The following is a 21,698-nucleotide window of genomic DNA, read 5'->3' as shown; positions in this document are numbered from 1 at the left end:
ATCTACCACATAAGACTGATCGTGTTTTATTTTGAAAGACCTTAACCGGATGTGTTCATTACTGCTTCCGGGGTCGGTCCTGAGTCTCGGTAGTCACGCTGCCAGCGTCCATGCACAGTAAATAATCAGTTTAACGGAAGAGTTGAAGACATTTGGCTGTATGGTGTTTCTGCTGAAGTAAGTAACTGCGCGTCACGCTACAGTTGTCATTCACTCGGCAGTTTGAATGTGCTTGTGTCGACTCGTGTGTTTCCACATTACAGCCAGAAGTTAATGGGACACACACCACAAGTTTTGTAGCTCGTCAACATCCCAAAGGAAATGTTACTGTAAAGTCGCGAGTTCAAACCTTACATTCTGTTTGCTTGTACATGATTTTCTACCTGTATTACCGGAGACATGGCTAACTATTATCAGTGTGTGTGGGCAGCCTTAACTGTGTATGTGTGACACTGCTTTGACAGTGTGTAGAAATCTCTTGCGGTGTCTCCAGATTGCCTGCATGACAGACACCATCATGGCATTCGCTGTCACCAAGAGCTAAATCACAGCCTGTCTCACGGTGCTAGTTCATCCTTCTGGCTGTGATTGCATTTCTCATTTCAGTGTTGTTCTCCTGCAGGCTCACAGAAGCTCAACATGAAGAACAGAAGCTGTGGCTGGGTGGACTGTCGGCTCAGACAGAGAGTGGAACAGGTAAAAGTCTGTCCTCTTATTGACAAGGGCTGTGTGTTGTGAGAATCATAGTAATTCATGATACGATTCATGACATGTTGCCGGTGGTAAGAATGGTATTACAATACAATGATCTAATGACACCACATGATAGGGTGGTGTCATTAGGCAAAGTGATACAAGAAATATAACATTTTCCTTTTTTTTAAAAAACCATATAACACATACTACAATTTCACATTTACATTAATTTATATTTATATTAATTACATATACAGAATAATCTGTGTGTGTGTGTGTGTTTGTGTGTCACTCACGGTCCCTCGGGTTGTGGCATGTTGATATATATTTGGCAGCAAGATATGCCGTGGCTCCTTCTCCCAGGAGTATTTTTAGTTTTGATTGGTCATTCAGATCCTTGAAATCTGAGATTATTCAGCTGAATTGTTAAGAAAAATGTTTATGTTTCTGTGAATTTTTCAAGTGCATCTCTGTCTCAACCTCGCCTGTCGAACAGTGACCACATGTTCTGTTTTCTTTTGTTTGCCATGATCGTTTGTGTCTTCCTGTTTGGATTGTCAGTTTGTGGTCACTGGAGCCTGTACCTGGTCAGGATTGTCTTGGTGTCTTTACATTTTGTTATAGTTTGCGTTACTCTGATTGGTGTTTGGTGAGCAGTGTTGTTGTGAGTTTTGGCCCTAAATTTAGCGTGTAGTTGCTTATTTTTCACGGGATTGGGTTGACATTTGTCCTAAACATCCAAGAGACCTTAAGGAAACATGGCAACATTCATTCATTAAAATACTGCTTGCTGAACGGTTACAGTAATCAAATTAATAACAGTCATTTTTTTACCACAATGAAGAATCTGTCTTTTTCAAAAAATGAAATCTCCACTATTTGTAATTTCCTGGCAAACAATTTTGGTTCTATGTAGTATTCACCTAAGTTATCTGGTCCTGCCACAGACTTCAAATATAGCTTCAGTTATTGGGAAAACCTGACCATAGATTTTATAGAAGAATGATTATTTTAATTTCATTGAAACTGAAATATATGAAGTTGATATTTATTCCATATCAGAATCAGAATGAGAAATATTTTATTGTTCTCAAGGCTAAATTGCTTACATTACCGCTACTCCCAGTCATTCACTCTGTTTTTCACTGGGTTCTGGAAATGTGCAAGTTACAGCTTGTAATGGCTTGATTAGTAGCATATAGGTGATATCATCCTGTTCTGTGTGTCTGGACAAATATTCATCTTAATTTAAAGAAGAGCCATGGGACATGATTTATCCAGCCAGCATACAATGGAAGTTAGAAGACCAGTAATACTGAAACCTCCAAGTTTCCCCCGAAGAGTGGATTGTGGATGCGTTCAAGGTCGATCATGATCTAAGATCATCAGATTGCTCACCGCTAGGTTGAGGACAGGACTCCATCACCCCACTTCCACCCAATTTCAGAGTAGGCCCTATACATTCTGGTAGGTAATGTTCCACTGCTTAAGAATCCATTGGCAGCAATCCTACAGCTCCAGCCATTGCATGGTATTCTGCTTGGTGAGGTGTTGCTTGCACGCTGCTGCTCTGTTATCAAAGCCCATTTCATTAACCTCCTGACAATCTAGTGGGGCAAAAATTCCACAATTTGGAATGTGCCATTAGTTGTTAACAAGCCATGTTCAATTTAAAAGGTTTGTCTGTGAAGATTTCATGGTTATGTGCTGACTTTAGCAATGGGTATGGCTAAAACTTCTGAATCCAATAATTGGCAAGGGAGTCCACTGACTTTTGGCCATATAGTGTGTATCAAACAGTAACTGAACAAGAGACTTGATTAATGACAGAATGGTCACTGTGCTGCCATCAGAGGAGATCAGGATGAGACAAAAGTGGTGATGTCACATAAATGTAATAGCCCAAGTCTGCTGGTGTTCTTCCATGAATTTCATGCCGTTTCCATGCCACTAGATATGTGATTAGAGACTGGGTCTGAATTCTTTTATGTTGGAGTCAGTCATGTTGACTTTGTTTCATGTTGACTTCTGTTTTCAGTATCTGGCAGCCAGCAACAGGGAATATGTGGACCTTTCAGCCATGGCCCTGGATCTTCAAAAACTCTACAGGCAAGTTGATCAGAATGATGAATATTTTCAGGAGGGGTTATAGATAGATAGATAGATAGATAGATAGATAGATAGATAGATAGATAGATAGATAGATAGATATTTTTTATTAATCCCTGAGGGGTAATTAGGTCATCATAGCAGCAGGTACAGGTACAAACACACAGATGTCATCCACATGAAGTGTCCTGTCACGCCTCTTTTGGATCTGCGGTGCTGACTTACTGTGTGCATTACACACTGGTTCGTCTTCACGCCAGAGCTGCTTGGCTATGTGTGAACAAACAGCAGTGGAGAACATTCTTCCATATCTAACTATGTTGTTAACGCTATTGCTGAACAAATGTTGGAGATCGTAATCTTTACTCATTAGATATTCACTTTTATCGAAATGTCAGAGATTACAATTGTTTGTATATTAGATATTATCAATTATGCCATCTGTCACATGACAACCTGAAGAAGTTTGGCTGAGTTGTTAATGTCAAAATAGTTTGACGTTATCAATGTGTATTGTGCTATTGAGCTAAGATTAATATTTTGTCCACTCTCAAAAAACAAGATAAGCCACACACTGATTTGCTGTACAAGGGGGAAAAAAAGTTATAGAGTCAATATTATGTCAGTTCTTTCTCGTGATCTCTTATAAAAATCTACCACATGACAGGATGTGGAGGTATGACTGCCCTGATTTAAATCTGTTTTTAAATTCAGTTTTGTTGAGGCTTCTCACAACCCTCATCATCAACAAATTAGTTTGAACTACGAACACAGGACATATTTAACTTCACTTGGACTCTGTAACATGAATCTGATCAATGACCCAATGTGCACTTTTTGCAGTCTTAAGGGTCCTGGTTCTTTCATTCATATGATGTGGGACTGTCTGTTTCACAGTTCAGGTGCGAGGTTTGATTTGATGTCAGCATCTGTTCCAGTAACTTTTCCCTTCTTATTGTTGAATTCTTTATCAAAGCTTAGAATAACCTAACCTAAAAGATGCTAGCTGGACTAACTGCTGCTAAAAAGATAGTTACATTGTGACGGAGGCATCCTCATTCCCTCAGTGGACAGTAGATTCTCTTTTTCTTAGATGTTGTACATATATATTTAGAAATGTCAACAGCTAGGGTTTATGGGAGCAGAAGAAGAAAATGTGTCCATGTGGCATCAAGTGGTGGCTGAGTGGCTGAAAGACTTGGCAAAGTGGGTTTTTCAGCTCTGAATCTATATATAGTAAAGTCTGTGGCACTTTTTTTTTTGCAGGATCATCTAACTTCTGCATGTGATTGATTTGAACTGATACTTCACAGAACCAAAATTTGGTTGCAAAGAAGAGAAAACTAGCAGAGACATGAATGGTTGAAATTGACCAGTTTGTCATTTGGTTTAAAAAAAGCTTCCTGCTATTTATTTGATTACTGTAACCATTCAGCAACAATTATTTGAATGAATGAATGTTGCCAAGTTATCTTAGGGTATCTTGGATGTAGAGGACAAATTTTGTGTACAGTGTCCATGGTCAGGGCTCAGACGACTGAATTGGAAAGAACTGGGGGTGGAAGAGTTCATCAAAAAAATCTGTTCCATTCGGTACGCTTATCACGGTTCGGGGCGTCTGTACCGTTCGGTTCACAGACACGCGCAACTTCTTTTTCTCATTTACTAACGAGGCGAAGCGCGAACACTCCAGAGCAGCAGGTGGCGGTACAGAGCTGGATGCTAACTGCCAGTAAACAAGAAGAAGAGCTACGAGCCGGCTGTGTTTCTGGCATCGCAGCTCGCGGGCTCATAGACATGGACATAAAATATTACAGGCTTTTTGGATAGACAGGTCAGTGATTGTATATTGACACATATGTCTGTTCATTAAAAGTCATGAATTGTTTGGTTTATATAATTTCCATAGAATGGAGTATGGAAGAAGAAACAAGACAGCATTCAGGATTCAAGTAGAGAAAGGTAAGAAAAGGCAAAAGCACTGTAGTTTGATGCCTTACTGCCCTTAGACTTAGCCCAATTCAACATGCGTCTTGAGTGATCTGATCCCAGGTGGTCAGCTCTACGTACATTTGGGAATGCCCCCAAGACTATTTGGGGATGCAGTGAGGTCAGAGCACCTATACGTCTTCTGTAGGTGGCCATTTGTGACCAAATTCTGCAAAATCAGTATCATCTGTGCCTTCTTGTAAATTTGGTTTCACCTCTCAACATTAGTTTTTTTGTGTTTGTTTCTTTCTGTCTACCCACTGTACAAATTTGTGCATTGCTGGCTGCATTGAACAGCTCAGACTGTCCTTAACGACTCTGTAAGGACACTCCCACACAGGGCTTAAAAGCTTGCCAACTCCTTTTCAGTTAGAACTGAAAATGCATCTTGGATGAGAGGTGAAACGTTTAAAAGATACTGAAGCAAGTCAAGTTGTCTTCGATACAGAAAATAGGTTTACCATCACCTGGATGACTGAGAACCTTCATTAACATCGTCTATTACACATTTTTAACTCTTCCTTCTTGTTAGTTCAGCAAATGTTAAACATGAAATCATATCTTTCTTTGTTTTAAAAATGTTTAAGATATTTAAAATATTTTTAAAACTTTAAATTCACACTGGAGTTGTGTTCTGTTGAGGGGCAGGATGATGGAATTATTGTCATGCAATCATAGGAGAAAAGACCCATCCATTTAAAGTAATACTCGTTTTAATTCTAATAAACCAAAAATAATCACACACACGACCTCTCCAGCCTCACAAATCAACTAGGCCATTCCAGTTTTCATGATCAAATGCTTGTTTTGGAGTACTGAGAGAAGAACTGATTTTTCTTTCTCCCATCTACCTCTTCTGTAGTGTATGAAGCCATCACAAAGGAGTCTGACCTTACTGATCTGGAGAGCAAACACATGGCCAAGAGGGCCAAGCACAACCATGCTGACACTGGGTAAATGACCCTCTGACTGCCTAGTTTGAACCAGTAGGATTATTTCGTTCTCGATGACCCTCTGTATCCTCTGTTCCAATATACAACTCACGCGACTCAAAATTTTGTGTTCACAGCGAAGGCAGCAGTAGTTCAGAGGAATCCTCCGAGAGTGATGACCATATTCTGGAAAACACTGTAAGAAATGATATGAAGGTTACCTCGTAGAGTTGGTCGTAGAGTTTTGAAGCATGTGTTATTACATTATATAACCCACACCAATTGCTTATGAAATATATCCACACATTCAGCACTCAAAGAGGACTTGGCTCCACACAGACTGCACAGTTAAACGATTTTAGACTTTGTCTGGTTCTACATCATGTCAAAATACAAACAATGCCAAACCATCAAGCTGATGGGAAAGACTAGCCTGTGTGTTTAATATTATGTCAAACTTTTCACCAAAGATAATTTTGATAAATTTTCACACAATTGTCTAATATGATAATATGATAAAATGATGAAGTGAAGACATCACTCTGACATCACAATGTTCTGCAAAAATGTTCTGGCCATTATTCAACGCTATAGCTCAGGAATAGCAACTTTGCGTGAAGGGGGTTATTCTAGTGGACTGTGAGATTTGACCATACCTTGATGCTGCTTTATGCCATCCACAGCCTGCCAACCACATGAACAGTTCTCTGACATCTCTGTACCGGAAAGGACACCCAGACTCCAGCACCTGCTCACCCGGACCTGATCAGCTCACTACCGGCAGTACTGCTAGCATAGCTAACCCCACTCCCAGCACAGGGACGCTTGTGTCCACAGGAGGATGGTTCATTGACAAAAGCAGGGGCCCTGAGAAGAGCAACATCCTTATCGACCTGTGTGACGAAGAGCCAGCTAATGCAGAGGCTAATGTATGTATGTATGGAGGGCACGTCTGTACTCCAGATGCAGTAAGGGTGTCCAGTCAGTCATCCTAATATAACATAATTTGCGTTAACATTAAGCATATACGTCCTTGCAGTATATAATTGGCTGTGCTTTAAAATAAGCAGATGTTTATAAAAATCTGGGCTCTGTAACTGGGAGTTGAAGAAAGTTGGCTCAGGCACTGCCCTAGGGCTGTAACGATACACGTATCATAGCTGAAGTCGCAACCCTCAGATCCACGAGCCTGTCTCGCGCTGTGAGAAGGCAGAATCGCGACACAACTTCCAGTCCAGATCAGTCCTATGAGCTGTCAGTAACACCACATTAACACCGCAGCGGTCATTCGCCAGTTCTCCGCTGTTGTTGGTTCACACAGAGCGAAACACCGCTGTAAAGACGAACCACTGCATAACTCACACAGAAAGCGAGACGGACGCTGGCTCGTCACCCTCACCCGCTACAAAGCAACTAACATTGAAAATGAGTATAGTGGCGCTGAGCTAGCAGTATAGCAGCGCTGCGCCACCGTTCCATTGTCTGGGGAGAACCCTGGTTTAACTAAAAAAAAAAAAATATATATTGAGGTTTGTATCGAACCGTGGGTCAAAAATTGTGATACAAACCAAATCGTGAGTTTGGTGTATCGTCACAGCCCTAACTGCCACATAACAATATTCCAGCCAGTCAGACACAGGGACACCAGTTGCTCAGACCTTTACCCTTGTCCCTGTTTCTGCTGGATACTCTCGCTATGTTCTTGCCCATGGGGAACAGGCAAACACCACCCAGAGGAAAATTTTTCTGCTCAAAGATCCTTTATGGCTGTGGAGCCGTAAAGGAGCTCAATGAGAGTTCTCATTTCAGTCTCGTTGTAGTCTTTTTTGGTCTCAAACATTTCTCATTTGCTTCTCCAAAATCCCATAGGAGCAATAGGTGAGACTTGAGACTTTACTGCTTAAACCTTGCTCCTTTCCAGTACTGGGAAGACATTCTGAGACTTCACTGAGAGCTTGATGAGATCTCCTTTGAAACTTACAGGGAGCCCACGTTGAGATTTTCTGCACCTGTTTCTCACAAGAAACAATTGAGAAACAGGAGAAATCAGCCACAGCCTCATCTTGTTCTCACATAGATCTCATAGTTGTCTAGGAGAAATGAATGAGACACGACTGAGATCTCTTTTCCAGTTTTCCTTTCCTCTGGGCATGATTGATAGTAATGAAACATAATTCACATCAGAGATATTACCATGCCAACTTAGCATAAAAAACATTTGATATTTAAGATATTTGATAAGTCTTTCAAACATTAGTTATTGAGATTTTTTTTTATTATGTTCTTATCAATACTGGAAGTCTAATTAGCTGTTTTTAATAACCCAAGAATCATTGGTATTCCTTTTAGAAAATGTCTCTGGCTCTGAAATTAATGGACAGGACTCCATCTGTGAAGGAGGTTTTTCATTGCATTGTGACCCTTCGTTCAGCTGATGATGCTCATCTCATACACTGATTGCCATGTATTTTTGTCTCCAGCAGACAGACGTGCCCTTGCTGGAGCCTGAGAAATCTCACAAGAAGGCAAAGAAAAGGATGAAGAGCTCCACTGACATTACTGATTCTCGCACACTGAACAGGAAGGGTACTACTCCGTCTAAATAGTGCAATTTAACTATGAAATACTATATATTTTTAATGTATCATTGAAACACACACAACATTACAATCCACTTTGAACTTTCATTATTTATGAACACGTGTATTTTTGTTAACAGATAACAAGTCAATCCCACAGTCAGCTGTGATTTCTGTAATAGTGTAATCTATGTTCCACAAGTCATTTTTTCTGTATGAATTACTTCTTAGCAAAATCCAAGTCGCCAGAGCTACAGTATCCCTCTTTGAAGTTTGAAGATGTGGGAGGTAATGAGGAAACATTAACGGTTAGTATCTCTAAACATTCTACTTCCAACTGTCGATGCTGCTAGGAAATTTGCTGTTACTCGACAAAAGTCAGACACTAGCCCCATTCACACTGCATTATGAGTGCAGCCATCCTGTTCCAATTCTCCACATCCCTCCCTGTGTCAAAGTTTCAGATGTAGCAAGGGGTGAAATTTTGCCTCAGCTAGGCAAACTGGCATCTTTGTGAATGGAGCGGCGGTGTGTCGGTCTGATGATCACTAAATAGATCCTTCATTCAACAAAATAAAGAGATATGTCCCGTTACAGGACCAAACAACAGTAACATAGTAACTAGTAGTCACGTTCATGACTTATATGAGAAAAAAAAACACTGCACTTATAAGTGGAGAAGTGTCTGTCATCCTGTCACTGATCCTCAACAAACAAAGGTGGAGAAGTGGCGAGCCCTCACTGTGGAGATAATGCTGTGGCTCTGTGTGAGAAGGGCTACTGTTTAATCCCACATAACAGGACTTAATGCTACATTCTGCATGTGTATTGTTGTTTTCACCCAGCTGTTTACACAATTTGACATTGTTGCAGGATGTGTGTAAGCTGCTGATCCACATGCGTCACCCAGAGGTGTACCAGCAGCTGGGAATGGCTCCTCCAAGGGGCTTCCTGCTCCATGGCCCTCCTGGCTGTGGAAAGACCCTGCTGGCCCAGGCTGTGGCTGGGGTGAGTATTTATTAAGTCCCATTTTCTGAAGCCTAAAAATGCAAACAAACAAAAGAAACACAACATTACTCTACCGTGTCTGTGGTACAGTTGCAGTTGAATGCAAGCCACAGAGGGCGAGTGGGGAGACCTGCACACTAACTAAGGATTCTTTCAGTCAGAGTCAAATTTTTGGATTTGTGCATTGTTTTTTGACGGCCTTAACAGCTTTTGGAGTGAGCGCAACAGGAAAACGGTAACTAGAAGTGCAAATTTTCCAGCTAGGAATAAATGTTCAGTATATTTTGGGCATTTGTTAAATAAAAGAATGTGTTTGTGTGTTTCAGGAGCTACAGCTGCCCATGTTGAAAGTGTCTGCCCCTGAGCTGGTGTCTGGAGTATCTGGGGAATCTGAGCAGAAGCTCAGAGAACTGTTTGACCTGGCTGTGGTCAGTGGTATATTCTTCTTGATCATACTGTCTAAGTGTTCATATCATTAATGACCGATAAAACATTTGGACTTTGTCTTTGTCTCTGAACATCACTGGTTCTGTTCACCCCTTGCAGAGCTCAGCTCCATGTATCCTGTTCATAGATGAGATAGATGCCATCACCCCTAAGAGAGAGGTGGCCTCTAAAGACATGGAGCGGAGGATTGTAGCCCAGCTGCTAACCTGCATGGATGGTAGGATACACTGCCTTTGCCCAGAGTACAAAAAACTAGTTTCATGATATTGTATACATACAGACATGGTCAAAAGTTGAAACCCACTTGATAAGAACATGTATATCATGAAAGGCTTCAGTTCCAATGATTTCTACAACTCTCATTTTTTCTGTGATGAATGAGAGGAACACAAGTTACTTTGTCACAGAAAACATTGATGAAGTTTTGTTCAATGATGAATTTATTCCAGGTCTTCTGAAAATGTGACCAGATCTGCAGGATCAGAAATACAAATGAAGCAACTCGAATGATTTTGATGATTACAGAAAGTTTTGTGACTCAAATGTTCTTTGTAACATGGCCTCTTAATTTCCTCTGAGTGATTCTGATTGATAACAGCTGGTGACTTTTCTGGGCCCATTTTGATAGGATGTGTTTGATACATCCACTAGACTCAGCCGCAAACACTACAGTGGGAAAGTCTAAGGAGCTCAGCATTGACATTATTGATTTGAACAAGTCAGGAAAGTCACTTGAAGCCATTTCAAAGCAGTTACAGGTCCCAAGATCAACTGTACAGACTGTAAGTATAAAGTGCATGGTACAGTTAGAAAACACAAGCTATCACCAGCGGCTGAGAGAAAACTGCTCAGGATGGTCAAGAGTCAACCAAAAACCACCAAGAAGCAAGTCTGCAATGAATGTGAAGCTGCTGGAAGTAAGGTGACAGTGTCCACATTCATGTGTGTTTTACATCAACATGAGCTGAGAAACTGCAAGAAAGAAGCTCTGGATCCAGACAGGGCAGCTTAAAGCTCCACTGATGTTTGCTGCTGATCACATGGACAAAGAGAAACCTTCTGGAGGAAAACTCTGTGTTGAAACAAAAATGTAGCTGTTTGGCCACAATGAGCAGCAGTATGTTTGGAGGTGTGAAAGGTGAAAGGCTGCGTCTTCGCCAGCGCGGACTACGCACAGCGTTACCGGGAATATTTCTCTCTAACGTGCGATCACTGCCCAACAAAACGGAGGAACTGCAACTGCTGTTGGGCAAAAACAGGGACTTTCATACATCTGCGGTTTTGTGCTTCACGGAGACGTGGCTGTGCGGACTAATTCCGGACTCTGCGCTGCAGCTGGCAGGCTTCAATCTCTACCGCGCGGACAGAGACACGGCACTTTCCGGCAAAACTAAAGGCGGAGGAATCTGTTTTTAAATCAACGGTGGCTGGTGCAACAACATAACAGTGATCCAGCAGCACTGTTCTCCTGACCTGGAATCTTTTATCATTAACTGCAAGCCGTTTTATTCACCCCGTGAGTTCGCTTCATTCATTCTGGTCGGTGTTTACATCCCGCCGCAGGGCAACGTGCAGGACGCACAGCGCATGCTCGCCGACCAGATACTGTGTGTGGAGCGGACCAACCCGGACTCTTTGGTTATTGTCTCTGGAGACTTTAACAAAGGCAACCTCACACACGATCTCCCTAAATACAGACAGTTTGTTAAATGCCCGACCAGAGAGGGGAAAATTCTGGATCACTGTTACACCACAGTCAGGGATGCTTATCACGCCGTCCCCCGTGCTGCACTGGGTCACTCTGACCACGTCATGCTCCACCTGATTCCTGCCTACAGGCAGAAACTAAAGCTCTGCAAACCTGTAGTGAGGACTTCAAAGACGTGGACCAGTGAAGCTGTGGAGGATCTCCAGGCGTGTTTGGACTCTACTGACTGGGATGTGTTCAGGACTGCTACCAACAGTCTGGATGAGTACACAGAGGCTGTGACTTCATACATCAGCTTCTGTGAAGACTGCTGTGTTCCAACACGGACCAGGGTGAGTTACAACAATGACAAACCCTGGTTCACAGCCAAACTCAGACAGCTAAGGCTTGCTAAGGAAGAGGCCTTCAGGAGTGGGGACAAAGACAGATTCAAAGAGGCGAAGTACAAGTTTAGCAAGGCGGTGAAAGAGGCTAAACGACAGTACTCTGAGAAGCTCCAACACCAGTTCTCAGCTAACGACTCTGCGTCTGTCTGGAAAGGGCTCAGGCAGATCACCAACTACAAGCCTAAAGCCCCCCACTCCATTAACGACCGACGCCTAGCCAACGACCTGAACGAGTTCTACTGCCGCTTTGAAAGACAAAGGGACAGTCCTGACACCATCCCCCACGACACCTCCCAACAGCTCCAGCTCCAACTCCAGTCACCTCCACCAATGCCCACCTTAAAGGGCTCCCCCTCCTCAGTGACGACTCTTTCCATCCATGAGAGGGACGTCAACAAACTCTTCAAGAGACAGAACCCCCGGAAAGCTGCTGGACCGGATTCGGTCTCCCCATCCTCCCTGAAGCACTGTGCTGATCAGCTGTCCCCAGTGTTCACAGACATTTTTAACACCTCACTGGAGACCTGTCACGTGCCAGCCTGCTTCAAGACCTCAACCATCATCCCTGTCCCCAAGAAGCCAAGGACCACCGGACTTAACGACTTCAGACCCGTCGCCCTGACCTCTGTGGTCATGAAGTCCTTTGAGCGCCTTGTGCTCTCTCACCTCAAGGACATCACCGACCCTCTCCTGGACCCCCTGCAGTTTGCTTACAGAGCCAACAGGTCTGTAGACGATGCTGTCAACCTGGCCCTCCACTATATCCTCCAGCACCTGGACTCTACAGGAACCTACGCCAGGATCCTGTTTGTGGATTTCAGCTCTGCTTTCAACACCATCATCCCAGCTCTGCTACAGGAGAAGCTCTCCCAGCTGAACGTGCCTGACTCCACCTGCAGGTGGATTACTGACTTCCTGTCTGACAGGAAACAGTGTGTAAAGCTGGGAAAACACATCTCCGATGCACAGACTATCAGTACCGGATCCCCCCAGGGCTGTGTTCTTTCTCCTCTGCTCTTCTCCCTGTACACCAACAGCTGCACCTCCAGTCACCAGTCCGTCAAGCTCCTGAAGTTTGCGGACGACACCACCCTCATCGGACTCATCTCTGATGGTGACGAGTCCGCCTACAGGTGGGAGGTTGACCACCTGGTGACCTGGTGCAACCAGAACAGCCTAGAGCTCAATGCTCTAAAGACAGTGGAGTTGGTTGTGGACTACAGGAAGAACTCAGCCTCACCTGCCCCCATCACCCTCTGTGACTCCACTATTGACACTGTGGAGTCTTTCCGCTTCCTGGGAACAATCATCTCCCAGGACCTCAAGTGGGAGCTGAACATTAGCTCCCTCATCAAGAAAGCACAGCAGAGGATGTACTTCCTGCGGCAGCTGCAGAAATTCAGTCTGCCGAAGACAATGATGGTGCACTTCTACACAGCCATCATTGAGTCCATCATCACCTCCTCCATCATCATCTGGTACGCTGCTGCCACCGCCAAGGACAAGGGCAGGCTGCAGCGTGTCATTCGGTCAGCAGAGAAGGTGATTGGCTGCAACCTCCCATCTCTTCAGGACCTGTACACCTCCAGGACCCTGAGGCGTGCAGGAAAGATTGTTGCTGATCCCTCCCATCCCGGTCACAAACTCTTTGAGACACTCCCCTCTGGCAGGAGGCTGCGGTCCATCAGGACCAAAACCTCACGCCACAAGAACAGTTTCTTCCCGTCTGCTGTCAGCCTTATCAACAAGGCCTGAATCCCCCCTGACACTCCTCACACTCCACCTCTACCACTGACTCTACTGTCACACTGACAGCACCATAACTCTATGCGTTACATTAACGCTCACCTTGAACATCCTGTTCATTTGCACATTTTCATTTGCACATCATTCTTGTAATTGTTCACTGCCAGCTGGTCTGCTCTTTTATCCTTTTACCCAAAAAACAGATTGTGTATATATATTTATATTGTATAGTCATATTTTCTACTTTTTAAAATAGTTTATATTGTTAATTTGTTATATTTTCTATTCTTTAAATAGTTTATATTGTTAATTTGTTATATTTTCACTTATTAGTTATTTGATGCATGCACCAATATCACCACAACAAATTCCTCGTATGTGTAACATCGTACTTGGCAATAAAGCTTTTTCTGATTTTCTGATTCTGATGCCTTTAACCCCAAGAACACCCACCTGCTGTCAGGCATGGTGCTGGCACTATTATACTGTGGGGCTGTTTTGCTGCCAGTGAATCTGCTGCTCTAAAGAAAGTGAATGGAATAATGAAGAAGGATGATTATCTCCAAATTCTTCAGGAAAACCTAAAATCATCAGCAGAAGATTGGGTCTTGGATGCAGTTGGGTCTTCTAACAGAACAATGATCCCAAACACATATCAGAAGTGGGAAAGGAATGGTTGATCAGGTTTGAATTGAGGTTTTGGAATGTCCTTCACAAAGTCCTGACTTGACCCCATAGAGAACATGTGGACTGTACTGAAGAAACAAATCTGTACCAGGAAGCCAACAAATGTAGTTGAACTTCATCGATTCTGTCAGGAGGAGTGGTTAAAGATTCAGCCAGAATGAATGAATGTGTGAATATAAACTTAAGCTGCAAGAGGAAATTGCAGTTACAGCAATTGGTCTCCTTGCACAAGACATCTTTTAACTGATGATTTACATCTATCTATAACTGATAAGTGACTAATCAGTATGGTCCTTGTATTTAACACAAGCAAACTTCAACTAGACCTCCACAGGTGAGATAATATTTGTCTGGTTCTTTTCTCCTGCCAGACTTGAACAGCCTGACAGTGACAGCACAGGTCCTTGTCATTGGTGCCACCAACAGGCCGGACTCCCTGGATCCTGCCCTCCGCAGAGCCGGACGCTTTGACAGAGAGATCTGCCTGGGGATTCCTGATGAGGCAGCTCGTCTCAGGTCAGTTAAACGTATTTAAGGAGAGAAGGGGATCCACATTACTATGTAAAAGTTTGAAAGGATGATAATTAATCCATTGATTGTTTATTATTACATACAAAAAAGGATCTTGAAGACATTGTGTCGAAAGCTGAAGCTGCCGGAGGATTTTGACTACCAGCAGCTGGCCAGGCTCACACCAGGCTACGTGGGTGCAGACCTTATGGCTCTGTGCCGTGAAGCTGCTATGACCGCTATAAACAGGGTTTTGCTGGAAACAAGAGGACAGTCACACAGCCACAGCCAGAGCTCCAGTAAAGAGCTGCTACCAAGCACAGATCAGACTGAAGCTGATGTGATGGGAAAAGAGATCAGAGAGCAGCAGACAGCAAACATCAACCCAGGAGCTGAGGAGGAGTCAGGACAGAATCAACAGCAGGTATAATGAGCTTTGATAATACAGTTCACTCAAAAATGAAAATTCACTCATCATCTACTCACTGCCATGCTGATGGAAAAAAACTTTAAGTTACTTCCAACCATAAAGACTGCTGTGTTTACATGTTACAAATTTGTTTTCCAGTCTCTAAGACAGATATTAGTTTCCCTTTTCAGTCAGTGTTAAAGCAACCTGCAGATCCTCGAAGATTTCATATGTAAGATTTCAGCAGTAAATATTTAAAAAGGATCAGACTGTGATTGTGTATTTTGTTGAACTGTGTTCTTAGATTATCCCAAATAATGTTCAATTCACAATTTTAGCAATCATTTAGTCACCTGTTGCCACAACTCCCCAGAGAGAGTCAGAGAGTGAGGAAGAATGTTTTGAACAAGACTAAATGTGATGTGAACAGAACTTAACAACATTTACTCGTCCGTGAACACACTGAGGATTTTCCTCAGCAATGGGAGATGTTTAACAATGAAGACATCAAACTTCCTTGATCCCACACCACCTTCAGCATATGTTTTGTTTTAATTGAGAGACCCTTAATGTCAGAAATGACATTCTGTGCGTTAAGACCCTATATTTGTCAAAGTTTGATCAAGACAGTCATGGAAGTTGGACCTATTGCTTTGTTGTATTTATTCACAACAACACTGCTGTCTTTGTGTATCGCCAGACACAAACTAAACAAGCTGCGTTTTGTCTCACATTATTATACCTGCAATCGTTTGAAGTTCAGATCTGTAAAGTTTGACCAAATAAACATGACTTTAAATTGACAAATAAAAAAACCATTTGTTTAGAATTTTAGTGAAAATCCCCAAAAGTCATAAAAACGTCCGGGTCTTGAATTATAACACAAATATGAATAAATGTTACTAAATGTTGATAAAGTGATTCATGAAAAACAACTAAAATGAAATAAAAAAAAAACAAGATTTCTTCCCCTAAAAACTAAATGAAAGCCATGAATAAAAGTGTTGCTTACAAGTTCCAAAAATATTCACATGTGTAACTGAAGAGTGGGGCCTGTTTGTCATGATCTATGTCTGCTGCTGAACTTCAACATTACCAACAAAGTTTTAGTGCCTGTCAGTGTGAGAGTGTTGACATTTCCAGTTCTGTGTTTTGAACTTGGTTTTTATTTGCTGTTCCCCTGTGTTTTCTGATGATCTGGGTTCTCCATTCAGCAGGGGCAGCTGTGTCACTTGTTGCTCCTGTTGAAGAACACTGATACACTGTCAGAGGAAGAGTTGGCCAGCCTGTCCATCCTCATGTCAGACTTCCAGTCCTCTCTGGCCAGTGTCCAACCCTCAGCCAAGAGGGAAGGCTTCGCCACCGTGCCTGATGTCACCTGGGATGATGTGGGAGCCCTGCAGGACATCAGAGAGGAGCTCACCATGGCCATACTGGTAAACTGCACATTATTCACACTAATCCAGACTGAGAAAAGTTTGATTCCCACTATGAGGTCATTATTCTGCAATAAGTAGTCATACTTTACTTTACAAACTGTTGCCATAGATGTGGAGGGATTTTTTTGGATCCTAACATTTGTTCCGTCCTGCGCTCTCTGTGATCTGATATAAAGCCTTCAGCTTTTTATTTTGCTGACAGCGAGTCATTCACCCTGTACTTGGTAACAAATGAGACTCCTGTGTGATGTTTTGTTAAATTTCATCACAGAGAACAGCTGCTCACACAGATGTGTGCTGCTAAACATACACAGAGCTGCATGTTGACGGAGCTGTTTCACTGCTTCAGGAATGAAGCGAATGAACTGTGCGGCCCCACAGTGTTGTACTTTGCCTTTAGTGTCCTGTTACATCTGCATCTGTACAGGTGCAGTTTCCACGGTGATGGTAAATGGGTTGCGAAGCAGCTTGAAATTACTTTTCTGTGCTTCAAAGTCACCAAGGCGCCGTGCGAACTCAGTGCAAAGTGCTCTCAGTTTATCAGCAAAGTGGCCATTTGGCAACACTGTGGCGCGTTTCTCCTCCCACATCTTTAACCTGTTAAGGATCATCATTCCAACATAGGAACACCCTTCACCAAGAGGGGGTGCTCCAAAACTTTGTAAAAACTTTGCTAATAGTTTTAAGCATCAGTTCTTAACAGTATATACTCATGCCGCACACTGTTGGGAAGCTGAGACTGTCGTGATTATTTTAAGTCCAAACACAAAGGAAAAAAGTTATTTCCAGACCATGTAATAGCCTTCTAAACTCACCATGACACAACATTAGAAAGAGCCCTCTACCGCAAGAAGCAAGAATGTTCTGTTTGTATTTAAGTTCTTCTACTATTTTTCTAATATTTATATAAAACATTTTTCAAGTTCACTTTGGCTTTTTTCTAATTAAAATCCTGTAGGCGGAATGGTAAAAATGTTGTTTTCAACGGTTATGCCTCTGTCATTCTATCCCAGAATGAGCAGCATCAAATCAAGAAACAAGCAAGAAACCCCAGGGTCTTAACTTTCATTTGAAACCAAGATTATGTTTCTAGGTAAAAGGGGTTCTCAAGTTATGAGCCTTTGAATCTCAGTAGGCGCTCTTGGAAACCAAAAGTCCCAAGCAAAACGCACAGACATGCCTTTAGAAAAAAAAATGTGAAAAATCAATTTTTTAGTCTTTCAACTTCAAATTTTGAAGCAAGTAGCAAGTTGAGACCTGTGGCTATGGCCTAATCTGCTGTGTCCATAGACATACCTGAACCCTTATATCTTATATCTTGACATTTGAATTGGATGGAAACCAAAACATGTGTTCCAACCACTGTAACTCTGTGTCGGTACGTCATAGAATCACACTTGCACTTCTAAAAAAAACTTGAGGGTGTTACCTTTCCAATGGCACATCACTGAGTCTCAAACTATGTGGGAGCTGTCATGCTTTTAATTTCAGTATGTCGTTTTGGAATAAGAACCTTCAAATGGGGCGTTCACTAACAGGTTAAGCGCATCCTTCCCACTAGTCCACTTTTTTCACCGCAAATCGCTGGTGCTCCATCCGCAAGTCCAACAAGTTTGTCCCAAGGCTGTTTCATGTCGGTTACGCTTTGACATACATTTTCAAAGATGTCTTTTCCTTTCGTTGTCCCGTGCATCGATTTAATGTCCAGTATTTCCTCTGTAACGCACAAACTGGAGTCCACTCCATGGATCCACAGCACAAAGTCTTTCCCTCTTTCAATCAACTGTGTTTTGCAATCTGTGGCATCTCACAAAGCTAAGGCTTACATTTGCAAACACCTGCTTTTTATCTGGACACATGACATCGCACACTTTCATCATGCAGCTCTTCTGAAACTCTCCCTCGGTAAATGGCTGAGCTGATTTGATCTCCTCTGCTACAATAAAACTTACTTTCACAGCAGCTCCACTTTGAGATTTTGCTTTGGTGAAAAACATCTGCTGTGATGTCAGATGCCTCTTCAACTCCTCTACCTTTGGTAGCTTCTGGACCAACTTACTGGAGATGCACAGTGGCCACAGGAGCACGAATCAGTTGGCCTACTCCTTGTCTGTATACGGGTCAAAGCCAGGTGGACATTTTCAAAAGGCCACAATATACATTCACTAATCATCCAGTGACTTACAGCCCCCAAACAAAATGTCATGTTACTATACTTACTATATTTGTGTGAGTTTTGAGTTTGACCCCTCATTTGAGTAATAGTTCCACAACTAAGCTGAGGCAGTTCCACAAACAAACAAAAGACTTTTTATTTCAACACATGACTCTCCAAGAGTAAAACAGTTGACTCAATAAATATACTGCTGGGCAAAATGACCAAAATGTGACCTGGCTGGCACTGTGCATATTCTGAGTGTTGGCACACAATAACAAAGCTCTGTGTGTGTGTGTATGTCTGTGTGTCTGTGTGTGTGTGTGTGTGTGTGTGTGTGTGTGTGTGTGTGTGTGTGTGTGTGTGTGTGTGTGTGTGTGTGTGTGTCTCTCTCTGTGTCTGTGTGTGTGTGTGTCTCTCTCTGTGTCTGTGTGTGTGTGTGTGTGTGTGTGTGTGTGTGTGTGTGTGTGTGTGTGTCTCTCTGTGTCTGTGTGTGTGTGTCTGCGTGTGTGTGTGTCTGTGTGTCTGTGTGTCTGTGTGTCTCTCTGTGTCTGTGTGTGTGTGTCTGTGTGTGTGTGTCTGTGTCTGCGTGTGTGTGTCTGTGTGTGTGTGTGTGTCTGCGTGTGTGTGTGTGTGTGTCTTGCAGGCTCCGGTGCATTCTCCAGAGCAGTTCAGAGCTCTTGGCCTCAGTGCTCCATCTGGTGTGCTGCTGGCTGGACCTCCAGGATGTGGAAAAACACTGCTGGCTAAGGTTCCCCATCACACCAACACAATCACACCTGATTGTTAGCTCAGTTACACGGTCATATCACTTATTTGAACACCTTTAGTGCAATTCAATGTAAAATGATTGACAGTATCTGGTATTCTGTTTTAGACTGATTTATAAGGCAGTGGCCATATAGTGACATCACAACTGTACAGCAGTCCTGAAGTTTGTTACTTAATGTGTTAAGCCTTTTAAAACGTCCACAGTGCTTATGTAGCACCTAAACCTGCTGTAAAATCAAAAAGACAGAAAATCCCAGTTAGGACAATATTTGACATTTAAATAAAATGTTTTCTGCCCTCTGCCTAAAACCAGGAACAGTTGGATCAGAGTGTATGGACAGATATTTCTGTGGAGCTGGCTGTTGTCTCACTGTGTATCACTGTGTTGTCTCCTGACAGGCTGTGGCCAATGAATCAGGCCTCAACTTCATCTCTGTCAAGGGTCCAGAGCTGCTCAACATGGTGAGTCACTGAGCTGCAGGAACATGCTGATGTAGTGCAGGCTGTCTATGCATGGCTGCATTGTGTAGTCTTGGATCTAAGTACAACCAACAGACACTCCCTTATCAGCCTTTAGCCTCTGACTGTAAGGGGCTCAGTCACTCACTTTGTTCTGCTAGCATCATGTAATATTGCAACAGCTTTTGGAGCAATACATTATCCTTGTTCTAATTATGCTTATTGACCAGACCATTTATCAGAGCAGCCTGACAGAGGGCGAATTGATTACACTAATTCAGTCTGTGTGTTTGTCTACAGTATGTGGGAGAGAGTGAGCGGGCTGTCAGACAGGTCTTCCAGAGAGGACGCAACTCAGCTCCTTGTGTCATCTTCTTTGATGAGATCGATGCTCTGTGTCCTCGCCGCTCAGGCCATGAGGTGAGAGGTCTGAGATGAGGTCTGAGTGAATCCATGAGCAAGACATCAGATTCTTCAGTGCAACACACTGGCCACAGAATTGGCACTAGAGGCATCATAAAGACACAAAATGTGGTCAGCATTTAAATAGCAGAGGCTCTGCTTTTCCCGCTCAAGTTGATGCACATCTGCTTGTGAAATAGAAAAGTTTTCTTTTGGAGCCTTCTGAACAACTTGACATCGTGGCAGAGGCTTTCAAAACAATGGTGTCTCAGTGTGAGTGATGTGCTGCTAGTTTGTGGCCTTTAAAGGCATGATATGTCATTTTTGACCATAGTGCTCTTTCTCTCAAAACAAAACCGCTGAGATCATTCTTGATCTGTTACGCATGTTTAGGTCTATACGTTAATTTGCATACAGACACACTGTCTGCTAAGAGCTTCACTAGAGCAGTCTGAGGGAAAAAGTCAAGTGTGCTGAAAGAAAGACAGAAGCTTAGTCTGTAATCATTTAGGAATTGGTTAATGGGTGTTGGGCTGTCAAAAGCAAACTTAACTGACAGGATCATGGGAGTTGTTTTTAAGTTTATTTAGCTTTATTTGACAAAAAAAATGTAAAAGTGGCAAAGTGAAAACAGATTTCTACAAAACAATGTCAGTAGATTACAAATATGTAATGTAAAGGATTGCGTAAGTATTTGGTGAATACTTTTAATAAGCACTGTGAGTACAGGCACTGCACTGTGAGTACACAACTCAATAGGGACCGTTTGGTGATGCAATAAACAGTTACTGATAGTGTCTGAATCTTTTCTCCTTCTTGGTTGTCTTCATCTTCATCATCTCTTTTCCTCTTCCTGGTCACAGGTCCAGGAAGTAGGTCCTTCTCTTTTTCTGGGACTTCATGGTCCTCATCACTGTCCTGACTCTTGTAATAAGTGCTGCTGCTGCCATTGCAGTCATAACAGCTGTCTGTATCGCTATCTGCTAACTCATCCCACCACCTGAATCTTCTGCCGCTGCTGTGGTGGTCCAGGTCGCTGGGTCCACCCAGCAGTTCCTCCTCTGGCTCAGTAATCTGGTTGATTTCCACGTCAACCTCCGGAGGAGAGGTTTCCTTCCCCATCCACCCGCTTTGGAGATGACACACAAAAAAACATGTTTATGTGGTTCAAATGAGTCAAATAAGCCTACTTCTGAGGGTGAAGTGAAAATTGTGCAGGTATTCTTTTGAAGTCCCTCATTGACATAATGCATTCCCGAGCCCCCT

At 42.8% G+C, this 21,698-nt stretch overlaps 1 protein-coding gene across 2 annotated transcripts in view; it reads left to right on the top strand.

The window, feature by feature from the left end:
• The first annotated feature begins 38 nt into the window (after nucleotides 1-38).
• Nucleotides 39-21,698, top strand: part of nvl (nuclear VCP like) — a 29,498-nt gene continuing 7,838 nt past the window's right edge. Inside the window, exons 1-18 of one of the 2 annotated variants that reach the window (XM_037124459.1) lie at nucleotides 39-177; nucleotides 623-696; nucleotides 2,735-2,805; nucleotides 4,715-4,767; nucleotides 5,657-5,747; nucleotides 5,864-5,924; nucleotides 6,410-6,655; nucleotides 8,210-8,312; nucleotides 8,537-8,613; nucleotides 9,179-9,313; nucleotides 9,640-9,741; nucleotides 9,860-9,977; nucleotides 14,659-14,803; nucleotides 14,909-15,221; nucleotides 16,421-16,642; nucleotides 19,447-19,551; nucleotides 19,971-20,033; nucleotides 20,331-20,450. In XM_037124459.1, the coding sequence (XP_036980354.1) occupies nucleotides 640-696; nucleotides 2,735-2,805; nucleotides 4,715-4,767; nucleotides 5,657-5,747; nucleotides 5,864-5,924; nucleotides 6,410-6,655; nucleotides 8,210-8,312; nucleotides 8,537-8,613; nucleotides 9,179-9,313; nucleotides 9,640-9,741; nucleotides 9,860-9,977; nucleotides 14,659-14,803; nucleotides 14,909-15,221; nucleotides 16,421-16,642; nucleotides 19,447-19,551; nucleotides 19,971-20,033; nucleotides 20,331-20,450 (2,082 nt within the window). In that variant the 5' untranslated portion in view covers nucleotides 39-177; nucleotides 623-639. Of the gene's footprint in view, nucleotides 178-622; nucleotides 697-2,734; nucleotides 2,806-4,714; nucleotides 4,768-5,656; nucleotides 5,748-5,863; nucleotides 5,925-6,409; nucleotides 6,656-8,206; nucleotides 8,313-8,536; nucleotides 8,614-9,178; nucleotides 9,314-9,639; nucleotides 9,742-9,859; nucleotides 9,978-14,658; nucleotides 14,804-14,908; nucleotides 15,222-16,420; nucleotides 16,643-19,446; nucleotides 19,552-19,970; nucleotides 20,034-20,330; nucleotides 20,451-21,698 lie in introns of both variants that reach the window. The other variant, XM_037124458.1, reaches the window with a different exon arrangement.

The sequence above is a fragment of the Acanthopagrus latus genome, chromosome 15 (assembly GCF_904848185.1).
Source record: "Acanthopagrus latus isolate v.2019 chromosome 15, fAcaLat1.1, whole genome shotgun sequence".
In the NCBI taxonomy this organism is placed as follows: Eukaryota; Metazoa; Chordata; class Actinopteri; order Spariformes; family Sparidae; genus Acanthopagrus; species Acanthopagrus latus.
Note: the sequence above shows the minus strand (reverse complement) of the source record. Positions and strands in the feature narration are given on the sequence as shown.